We start from the raw sequence: 12,025 nt of genomic DNA on the forward strand, positions 1-12,025 counted from the left end.
TTTAAATAGATTTGGAGAGATCCCATTGGGACTGGGTGCTTTTCCTACAGTTAATCCTGTGATGCCCTCCAATATCTCACCCCTCTCAAATGTTATTGCTCATTCCTTCTTCTCATAAGAGTCCCTGAGATGAGGCTCAGACTGACAGTCAAACATACTTTCAAAATGGAGTACCCATTCCTCCTCAGTGATATAGGCTTCAAGGACCTCCCCTTCCTGATCAAACAAGGGCCTATTCACAACACTCCAGAACTTCGAACTGTTTCTGAGAGTGCTGGCGTCGATCAGCTCCCTCTATGCTTCGTCCTTAAGCGCTCCCTTTCGTGTGGCAAGGGATGCCTAATATTCCCTGCGGCAAATTGGAACATCTGATCGAACTCTGGGTTTAGATGACAGGGCTTCCCTCAGCCTCTTCGCTGCTTTAGAGCAGTGAGAATCTAACCATCTGGGACCGGACAATGTTTGAACTCTAGCTGGTGCAGATAATAGTTTTCAGCGATGAACTTAAAAGCACATAGAATTCATTTGAAGAGGACCGCTCCCTTGTACAAAGAGATAGTTCATCAGCACATGTTGTTTTAACCTTTTCATAAAAGGTTTCTGGGGATACTTGAGACCATTTTAATCTGCGCTTTCCATCAGTTGGGCGCAGTAGACCCTGTTTTGGAGCATCCCTACGCTTTTCTATCAGTGGGCCAGTCATAAGAAGTGTTAATGGGTTGTGGTCACTAAATTCACTCTCCAATATTTTAAAATTATTGACCAAAGATTGTAGGGAGGACGAAATTAAAATAAAATCAATAAAGGACCCCCTCCCGTTCCCTTTAAATGTGGGTGCAGGGAATTGAGTGTGCATAATCATTGTAGCCACCAGGTCTAGTTCGTTAATCAGAGTGTTTAGCAGTTCTCCCTGACTAGTATGTTCAAAATGAAAACCATACATTCGGGGACAACCCAATTCCGAGATACAAGACGTAAGTGGCTCACTACAGGGATGTGTGTTGAAATCACCAGCAACCACGAGACTATGTAGACTAAGGTTCAATGATTGTTTTATGATTTATCCCAGAGAGGTAATGTTGTTGATCACAGACTGGGAGGAAATAGAATTAAATAAATTGACAAATCCCCAGCTATTCACCCCCTTCCGAGCTGTCAATACTAAAATCCCTGGATGTACAGTGGACACCACCTCCAATTTACAATAGATAGACACAGAGATGTACGTGACCAAACCACCCATTGGTCTCCCACTCGTAGATGGTCTGGCTGAGACAAAAAAGGCCTTCTAGGAATAGATAACAGTCTACCGACCAAGTTTCCTGCAAACAAATTACTGCAAATTGTTTAACAGAAGACACCCATCTTGGATCCCGGAGCTTTACTGCCAACCCCGCTATATTCAGGATAGAAAATTATTCGCACACGTCCTTACAGGCCTTTCCACTGCCTCCCTGGTATCCTGAAACTGTGCGGCCGACTCGGGCCCTGCAATTACCGGGTCCCGCTGTCAATCGCATTCCTCCATGCCTGTCAGGGCAGCAAATCTGTTATTTGGATCCAACCTATGGCCATTGCCAGATTCCCTACCCTCGATTAGCGGGGTTTGTCCCCAGGGAATAAAGTGATAGCTAGGGTCTGGTCTTGTGAAAGCACCCCTGGAAAGAGATACGCCTTGGCCATCTGCAATCATGTCCCTATTTAGAGGTGGCCTATAAAAGTAGCCCAAGGGAAGTAGCTTAATGACTGAGCCCGCTAAGGGGGCGAGACTGCAATCCCTAGAGAATATACGTCCTGCAGTATAGGGATTGTTAACATTTATAATAATACATTCACCCAACCCCTGTTTGCGTGAGCTCCCTATCCAATTTACCCTTCGAGCTATAAGGATGTTATTATAATTAGGAGCACCCACCGTGGTATTATGTGTAAACCAATTTTTTATTTTGTTTAGTAGCTGCCCATAATCTTCACTCTTCCCCCAGGGGAGAGCAGGAACACTCGTCAGGATCACTACATATGGGGTGGATTCTGGTGGAAGGTCAATAGTACGTAGGATCGACGCCTGAGGATACCTAGCCTCTTGTCTCATGTCCCTCTGAGGCATAGGGGGCCCAATGCTTGATGGTGGTTGCTGTGTAGGGACTAAAGTGTCCGAGCTGGGAAGCTTCGGACTTAATTAACTATTTTTGTTTGGCGCCTTGCTATTCACTAATAGCCTGTTACTGGGAGCCCCACCTCCTTCCCGTCCTGCTCGTGCCGCTTATCTAACCACTTGGGTGTCCGGTATGTATGAACCTACTGTCGGAGTGTCCGGGGGAGTGTTCACCATTAACCTTTCTATATTGGCCAGCCTATCTTCAACTTTACTTATTTTTTGAAGAATCGGGACAATTATGGTATTCAGCATAATTTCTAACCTTCCCCCAAAATTCCCCTCTGGTATACTCTGGCTCTATCCTATTCTGGTTCAGAGTGGTCGAATATCCCTCAATACCAACTCCTAAGGGAAAGACATATGTCTCAGTCCTCACCGGGGTGGCCATTACAGGTTTCTTTTGCTTCGTAGAGCCCCCATCCTTCCTTTTTGCAGCAGGGGAATTAATAGGACGGTTAGATTTTGTTTAGCTTTCTGCCCTCTAGGTCTCAATTTGCACTTAACAGGGCTAAGTTCCTAGTCCAAGGATATGGTCGAGACTGAAATATTTGGTGTTAGTGTCAACAGGTGGAGAATGACTCCTCTGCAGTAAGTGCTTATCCTTATTTGGGACAAGAGAGCAGCAGGCAAGGCAGGAGTAAGGGAAAGCCTGCTTTGTGAGGTAGAGGGTTTCAATGATAGCCTGCGCTCTGTTAATTTAATTTCGTTAATGAGGACAGATTCCGCCCTCAACAAGAAGGCGTCTAGAGTTCCTACCACACTTTTCCCTGGAATTAATTTCTTCATACTCATTTTGTTTGCCCCTTGTAAATTATTAGAATGGTAATGTCCACTCCCTGATTTAATGCAGATTCTCTAGCGGCAAGAAAGTGACTAGTGCAATATAAAATGTACAAGGTGCAAAAAAGATTATAATAAAAGAGAGCAAGTTCTCTAGCGGCAAGAAAGTGACTAGTGAAATATGAAATTTACATGGTACAAATGGGGTTACTGTAATCAGTGCAATTGGCAAGTTTAACATTTTCCTCAGGTGCATGATTAAAAACTTATACTGAATGCGGTGACAGAAGTCCTGTATTCACAGCTAATAAACAATTAGCGAAGTCACTGCTTGTTATAAATATATAGTCAGTAGAGGCACTTCCATAATCCTCAAGGCCACATAAAGATATAGGAAGCCGTGCACTCCTAAGTCCTGTAACTACATAAATGTAAAACAAATGGTTCCCAGGGCTTCCAGTACCTGCTCCGAGGGCCGCACAGGCTGATTTCAAAGGCGATGACGGGCGCAGGACGGACCCGCCCTTGGCCCGGGCACGCCCACACGCGTCCCGCGCTGTGTGAGGGCCGGGCTGTTTTTAAAGGCCTCTGGCGCCTTCTGGTGATGCCCTCTGGTTGCGCTGCTCAATGCCTGCTGGGAGATGTAGTCACCAGCTTCCCCGGGCAGAGCGGCGTGTGGGCGTTAGGGCCAGCCGTTCCCCTCACGGCATAGGAAGAAGCCAGGAGTGATGTTAGCAGTGAAGGCAGCCGTTCCCTTCACAGCGTTGGTAGGTGTTTTAGCCCGTTGATGAGAGTTGAGAAACTGGGACTGTTCGACAAAAGAGCAGGGGAGTTAACAACGTGGCAACATGGGCTTCAAGTACCTTAGCCAAAAGGGAAGCAATGAGATGGGATGATAGAAAGGACAAGTAGAGCTGCACCTATTTTCTTAACCACTTGGCTGCTAAGGGCTCTTAGGCTATATAATGAGATTTCCATTGAAATGAATGGGAGGGGCATGACGAGTTACCCTTGTCATTAGCATCCAAGAGGTTAATTAGTGGAACTACTATTGCTTCTTCAAAGGCTCGGGGAACAGAGCCCTGGATTAATGAACCATTAAATAGAGAAAGAGCAGGATCAGGGCATGCATAAAAATGTTCTTCAAAACATATGGGGTACTTACTAGCTGTTCAAGAATAGAAATGTCCGCTAAGAGCACAGACAGAAGTGGTATTTAATCAGAAATAGCCAAGTTTACTAGTTTTATTTCCTCTTCAATTAAAAAAGCTGGCTCTGCTTAGTTGTGCTACCACGTCAATCCTAGTTGGATAGTACTGAGTGAGTATTGTGAGTTAATTTGGTAGCTCTAAATAGTGGTGATTAACCACTTCGGTGCTTATGACGGCTCCAGGCTGTCATGAGTCACGTAGGCGTTTGCTCATGACGGCCTGGAGCTGTCAGAACGTTGCCGTTCTGCCCACGCGCCTGAACAGGCGGGGGGATTAATCAGTGGGTGGAGTTCTGACGGCTCCAGGCCCTCATAAGCACACGCCTACCGTGATTCATGACGGCCGGGAGCCGTCATGAGCACCGCGGCGCCACGCCCGCCCCCCCTCCCACACCGCGGTGAAATTTGCACCGCAGCGAAATTCGCACCGCGGCGAAGGGGTTAAAGGTGCTGACCTTGTAGGAAAAGAGGTACATGAAATTAAGGGTCATAGTAGAATAAAAGAAGATGTGCAAGAGTTGAGCTTTGTTATGCTGTATGGTAATAAGGAGAAGAGAGTTGCATTTCAGAATATCACGCACAAAATATCATGCTTCCAGAATGTCATTTAGGTAAGTATATGTTTTGTATTCTTAACACCATATCTATGTGCCTTGAAGATGTATGTCTCATCCCGGTATGCATAAGTGTAGTTAAGTATTGTAGACCTATATTTTCCTTTATGATATGTTACTAGTCAATACAAGTTGAAAATATTGGAGAAAAACATATAGCATTTGTGCAGGGCTTACAACCTAGATTATACTTACAACTTGTTTAAAGATTGTAATTGTATGATTCACCAGATTATACCAATGTGATATTTTCATCCTATATTTATTAAGATATATAGTCTACACTTCTTTGATTGTAACTTTTGTATGATTATGACAAAATATTTTGGGTAATGAGTCATTAGACCGGTTATGGCCACACAGGAGTTCAGTGAGGAACAGTGACTTGTGTATTTATAGCGCTACGAGGTCCCAGCTTTCGACCGAAAGCACTGTGAAAGTCATTTTAAATCCGTATTACACACAGTATAAGAGGCTTCCGCAAAATGATTTAGTATTTAAGATAAAAGAATTGCTTCCAAAATACATATTTTAGCAATAGGTAATCAGACTGTACCTAGTGCAAACATTTATACAAGTGGCCATTAAGAAGATGGGGTGCAGAACTCATCTGATAACCAACTTATAATACATCTCAAAGAGAATATATCTGCAGCATGAAGCCTCAAGTGACCCCATCAGTTAAAGACTATACAGCTTCAAAAGCAGCCATTTCATTTGGTGAATTAGCAATTGTACATATTTACTAACTTTTTAACAAGAATGCACTTTGGCAAGACATGTTTTTTTAACGCTTAGTCCCTCTCTCAGCTTCACAGCACAGGAAACACAATACACAGTTAATTTTCAGCCAGAGTCACCTCAAAGTCAGCATTAACTGTCCAGGTGCGGTGGTTTTTTTAAACAAAAAGATCTATTTTTGTAAAATTGAAAAAACATGAGCGCTCCCCATGGATCCCATCATCGTCAACTTCAGATTACATACACATGTCCATGCAGGTGAATCAAGAGGGTTGTAAAGAAGAGGACAGCAGGGTCGCATTCAGATTCACAGCCCTGATAGTTCAATTCCAAGGTACCTCAAAGTAATGGCACTGGAGAAAGAAGAAAAGTTGATCCATGGATACCGTCAAAGAGAGGAGGAGACTGCACCATGTGGGCGATAATATTTTGAATTTACAAATGGACAGGAACAGCTTCCTCAGAGAGATGCTCTGAGGTTGGAGATTAGATGTGGGAGGGCTTGCTTTTTAGGTCTCGCCTAGCGATGCAGCGCCATGTGCTGCTTGCGGAAGCGAGATCTATTGTCGCCGCCTAGCTTAGCGATGCGGGATAGGATGGGTGTACGCGTGTGAGACAACAGCTGTGCACGCGTACTGGTCAAATAGTTCACATGGCTCATTTTCTTTGCGAACATTAGGGCTGAGGGAACCCTTGCTGACTGGGTAAATGGGCCTTTTTTTATTCTCTTTTCAAGATTGGAGAGATGACCAGGAATGGTGGGGGAAGGGTGAAGGAGGTACCATGACTGCCTGCTGCTCAAAGCTGCTGCTATCATTAGTGCATCAGGTGCATTTGCATTGGGTCCCAGGAGTGTGAGGGGCTCACATTACCCAATTGTGGGGAGCAGTGATTTTTTGGGCCAGTTTCAGTTTTTTTGATACATTTGTTGTTTCATTAGTTTCTCATTTAATATGGATTTTGAGCTATAGAAAAAGTACCCCTGAAATGATCTCATAATTACTACCCCCTGCTCTTAGCCCTGCCCCTCCTGGGCTTAAAGATTTTCAGGGAAGGGCAAAAGGGGGATCGTATTGAAGGGGATGGTGTGCTCAAAGAAAAAATGAAGTTTGAAGACCTCCGATATAGATTTTTCCTGGTGAGTTGGTGAAAATACCTCATTGCTTCTCTCCTCTTCTGATTTGGATGTGAAAGAGCAACCACCAGAAATGAACAATGAGGGAGTTGTGGGGTTCTCTGTAGGTATATCCAGGTTTCCCACTATTATTTTGTATCTTTATCTCTGCATATCTATATGCACACACAGTAATAAAGCTCCAAGAATTGTAAGTGAGCTGAGCAGTTTTTCATCAGCATGGACAATCTTGGCCCTAATTGTGAAGTCTGCCTTCTCCCTATCACGGGTCCTTACCTACATGGAAATAGATTGGTTTCGTGTTATGTAGCCCTCGTTTACAGGGCCATCACCTAACTCTCTGGCGGTAAAGTACCATATGCTAAGTCCAGGGCTTTAATTTGATAACCCTGTGCAATCCAGATATTGTAGTCCTTTTTTACTTTGATTGCACCAAATTGATTTTGGACCTTGTGTTTCGTCATTATGGAATGTATTGTGTGGGTAAATTCAGGTTTTCTAATCCATGTACTGGAAAGAGTGTACATTACTCCCTGCTATGAGTGGCCTCAATTTCTCTTTCTTATAACTCCCAGGCAATCGACCTTTTGCATGACCTTGCTTGTCCATGTATGCCACATCCCTTTCTGGCGTATTTGGTGGTAGTGTTGCTCCTTGCCACTGCCTTTGTATTGCCTTACCCATTGTGAATAACCTTTACACCCTTGCTTGGTGCCCTCTATCACAAACCGGCTGCTAACTTCATGTATACACATTAGACCTCTAACTGCAGCCCTGTGCCACTGCTTTAAAACACAAGGAAGCACTGTCTACACATTTCCATCTCAAGCTGCCTACTGCACAATTCTAGTTCACCTCCAAGGTTCTTGGGTGATACATAGAACCACCCTCAATAGTTGAACAGTCCTGTGAGTCTAAACATGATTTTTACATTGTAAATGTAAATGTAAATGTATTGGCATTTATATAGCGCACTACTTACCCGTAGGGTCCCAAGGCGCTTCGACTGCTGCGAAACCCTTCCTGGCTTCCCTGAGAGATGGTCCCTTAATGGGTATCTCCAGGGTGAGACCAGGCATCCCCGGCGGTCTGGTGGGGCCGTTAGTGAAGATGAGGCAAGCTAATGCCCAGAGTTGCCGAGTGTGATCGCTGATCAGAGTGGGCACCGAGGCGAGAGAATTATCGAGTCCGCTGACCCTGGTCCAGAAACCTGCAGCGCCGGGAATCGAACCCTGGTCCCGGGCCGTCCTCTGCTCTCGGGTCTGCCGCCTCTAACCAGTGAGCCACACTACTTCACTTTGTCTTTGCCTAAATGTTTCTGCTTTATCCCGCTGCCTTATTTCTCATGTTATATTTTTCTTTGGGCAGAGTGAAAACACGGTTGCAAACTGCACTGCTGAAATCCTATATCTCCTCAGTCCACAAAGTGCTCCTGAAATAACCTACATTCTCGACCAAGAACTCAGTAAGGACACTCTTGATGCAGACAATGCATTTTACACCAAAATGAGGAGCCTGGAGAAGCCGCTGGAGGCAGGGAAGATCCCAGGTAAACGGGTAGCTTTGTTTGCACCAGTTTGATGAGGACACATTTATCCTAAATGATAAATAATTTGGAAATGTCCTATTGATTGCCCCCAATTTTCTGCCACATTAGGTTCTAGTGAAAACCGTCTAAGGCAAAACAAAGGCAGAGCTATAACCTAATCAGTATATATTCATATATATTCTTATTCACTGTGGTCATTGCAAGTAGGCCAGTTTACTAGAATTATTTCTACTGCTTATTTACCCAGAATCAAGTAGAATTGAGCTTTTTTTTTCCCTAGACGACTTCGGCAACATGTCCCCAGAGATGGAGCCCATTCGAAATCTTGCCCAGATAGCATGTGGTTACATAGTATGGCAGAACGCGACAGAGGAAACAAAGTATAACATGATACAAGTTCAAAGTGTCCAGCAAGTGGTATGTAACCCTGCCTAGTGCATAACTTGTTCAGTGTGTAACCATAATTCTGTAATAGCTTTACTATGTGGAAATACATGTTCGTAATGTGTGTTGCTGTGGATATAGTCCTGAAATCAAGTTTTGCATTTGGACATTTGCAAAGTGTTTTTCTTCAAAAGAAGTCTTTTGAGTCATGTGAGGCACTGTGAGTTCTCCCTACGTTTGCAATGCTCATGGGTACCGACTCCATGCTGGATTTTCTTTTTCTACTATTGGGTTTGGATGGGGCTCATTTTTCTGACACCTTCTTCACTATTCTGCTGCACCCACAATGTAAAATGTTATTCCGATCCTCGGGTAAAGCCTTTGTCATCCGGATTCTTCTGGATGACAGCCTCTGGAGAATGACTTAGCCACTGACTCGCAACAGTAGCGCTTCGGCCCAACCTCTGGGATGTGCAACCGTGCTTTCAGTGATTCCTCAGCAGGGAATGCACTCAGAGTGATGGAACAGATTAATTTTCAATGCTGTTCCCGGTGACATGTCAGAAATAGTTGGTCCAGTCACCACAAAGTGTGTAACCTCTGCCTCTCCTTTGAGCATGGCGACAGCGACACCACATGTCGGCCTTCCACTCTAAGAAGACCTTCCAGAATTAACGAGAAAGAAGATGGGCACACCAGAAAGTCCAGCAGCAAGCCTCAAATGATACCAACAGCTTTGGAGAAAAGGCCCTGCTGGACATCGAGAAGGTGAGGATGCCAGCCCCTCTGGCATTCCGTCCCCATCAGCCACCCCAGTGCCCAGAGGCAGTCTTTTTCTCCGATTCAGACCAGGAAGAAGAAGAACAGTACTTTTCCCTCACCTCAACAACCTCTGTCTCTCAAACACTCAAACCAACACTTCCACAGGGGTTGTGAGTATGCTCTGCACCACCACCCACACCAGGCCTCTGTGGAGTGCTCTCACAGTGGAACAGCAGCACCAACTAAAGGGTCAGGCATCGAGACCCCAGACCACAATGCAGCCTTTTGGACCTTGGTTTCCAGTCTTCACCGATCAAAGGCATCATTCCTCTTCAGCCATCAAGACCCAAAATCCTGAACAAGCCACAAGGACCTTCTAATCTGAAGACACCCTTAAAGATTTAAAGATGGCATTGAGGTTAACTTCAATCCCAAAGTGACCATTGACTCTGAGGCCACCATCGGGCCGAAGTCACCATCAACATCAAGAATTCCATCAACTGTGGGCTCCGATACATCTGAGCAACCTATCCTACAAAAACTGCAGGAGTTGCTGGATGTAAGGCACAGGCAACAGTTCACCTATCCCCTAACAGGGAAAATGTCTGCAAAGCTCCCTCTAAAAAAATATTTAAAGCGTTGCCCCGGAAAATGATTTGAATCTTTGAGCAACAGTTGGCTTTGGAGCATTCTCAAGCTTCTAAACCTAAGTAACCCCAGGCCAGGGGCACCAGTCCTCTCCCCTATATTTCACTTCCTCCACCTTTGCCATCACCACCTCCCATGTAACCACCTTGTTTGTATTTTCACTTACCAGAGGGGTCACCCCACTCCTCCAATTGGAAAGGCTGCTCCTTCAGCTCTGCCAACCTTTCAACACCATTCAACCAAGTACTCACATATGAACCTTGAGATGACGACAATGTCGATCCCCTGGGGGAATCCAGAACTGGACCATTATTCGGTCCCCAGGAGGACATCATGGCATACCATGAGGTGATCCAACGAGGGGCTGCTTTTCACAAAGTAGATATGCATGTCCTTCATGAGGAAGACAATTTTCTTATATAAAAACTTTCTAGGTCAGAGAAAACTGCCCAGTACCTCCTGGTAATAATGGGCATGCTACAATCAACCCCGACACCTTTAAGAAGCCCATCAAGGCCAGGGTGGGCAAGATTCTCCCTGCAAGAGTTCAATAAGGCTCTTACTGCGGAAGGACCCCCAGGAGGCGATGACGTGGCGACAGCAAATAAACTGCTCAATGACCGCATCACGTCTGCTCTGGACTGCACAGCCCCATTGGGCCGGCCAACAAAAGATGTCCACAGACAAAGAACAGCTCCCTGGGTTAGCGAGGCGCTGCGTTGCACCAAAAGAGACTGCAAACGTGCAGAAAGACAGTGGAGAGTGGCATATGATGACCGGATGAAAGAGGCCTATCTCGTAAAGAGACGTACCTATCACAATAAGATCCGGACAGAGAAGGCCACATACTATGCTGACAGAATCCAAGAGGCAGAGAACTCTGCCAGGGAACTGTTCAGCATATACAAATCCCTGGCCACCCCAAAAACCTCCACTCAAGACGAAGATCACTCAGTAGCAGCATGCAATCGCATTGCCAACTACTTCGGGGATAAAGTGTCCAAGATTTACTCTGCTTTTCCTGATATACCACCAGCAGCGGAAGTGCCAGCAGACTCCTCAAGAGAGGTAGCCGATCAAAATCTGTTACTTGACTTCACCACCCCTTCATCGGTGGATTTAGTTAAAATATGCAGATCTGTCAAATCTGGCTCTCCTCGAGATCCTGCCTCCCCAAAAAGGTTGGGAGACAGTCTGGAAACACTCGAACCTTACATTAGACACCTGCTGGATATCTCCTTCCGCTCCAGCTCCATACCAGAGGACTGGAAACAGGCTGTGGTGCTTCCCCTCCGCAAGAAGCCCAACATCAGCTGTGAGAAGCTAGACAACCTTCGCCCCATCTCCTTACTGCCTTATTTCTCTAAGGTAGCAGAGAAGGTGGTAAATAAACAGATAATGAAATTTGTGGAGGAAAACAGCCTTCTTCATCCCACCCAATTTGGGTTTCGGCCCCGTCATTCCACGGAGTCTGCCCTTCTTAGGGCTACCGAAACCCTTAGACAAGGTGCTGATGAGGGACAAACCATGGCCCTAATCCTCTTAGACCTCAGAGCGGCGTTCGACATTGTAGCACACCATCTTGCTACAGTGTCTGAACAAAGGCGGGGTGAGAGGGGCAGCGCTGAAGTGGAATTATTCATTTCTTACAGGCCGTGGCTTCCAAGTGAGACAAGGTGATCATTACTCGGAGCAAATTTCTTTGGATCAGGGGGTGCCGCAGGGCTCGTCCCTGAGCCCGACGCTTTTTAATATTTATGTTGCCCCGATTGCCACCTTAGTAGAGAGTTACGGCCTTCGAATGGTGTCTTATGCCGACGACACGCAGCTGGTCATCTCCCTGTCGCGCGCGCCCGGTCTCTCGGCGGACATTTTCAGAGCTTGCATGCAAGATCTTGCTGCCTGGATGTCCGCCAATTGCCTCAAGCTCAACGGAGGCAAGAGCGATGTGCTGGTAGTGGGGGGAGGCCAATCGGAGTGGGCGTCGGCATGGTGGCCGCCTTGCTTAGGTCCAACACCCACTCCTTGCCAGAAAGCAAAGAAC

General features: G+C 45.8%; 1 protein-coding gene across 1 annotated transcript in view; it reads left to right on the forward strand.

Annotated features, from left to right (window-relative positions):
- Positions 1-12,025, forward strand: part of LOC147706830 (latexin-like) — a 147,819-nt gene that overhangs the window by 113,215 nt on the left and 22,579 nt on the right. Inside the window, exons 3-4 of the mRNA XM_086925965.1 lie at positions 8,007-8,187; positions 8,468-8,604. Coding sequence (XP_086782091.1) covers positions 8,007-8,187; positions 8,468-8,604 — 318 coding nt within the window. The remainder of the gene's footprint in view (positions 1-8,006; positions 8,188-8,467; positions 8,605-12,025) is intronic.

This window comes from Lissotriton vulgaris, chromosome 6 (assembly GCF_964263255.1).
Source record: "Lissotriton vulgaris chromosome 6, aLisVul1.2, whole genome shotgun sequence".
Lineage (NCBI taxonomy): Eukaryota > Metazoa > Chordata > Amphibia > Caudata > Salamandridae > Lissotriton > Lissotriton vulgaris.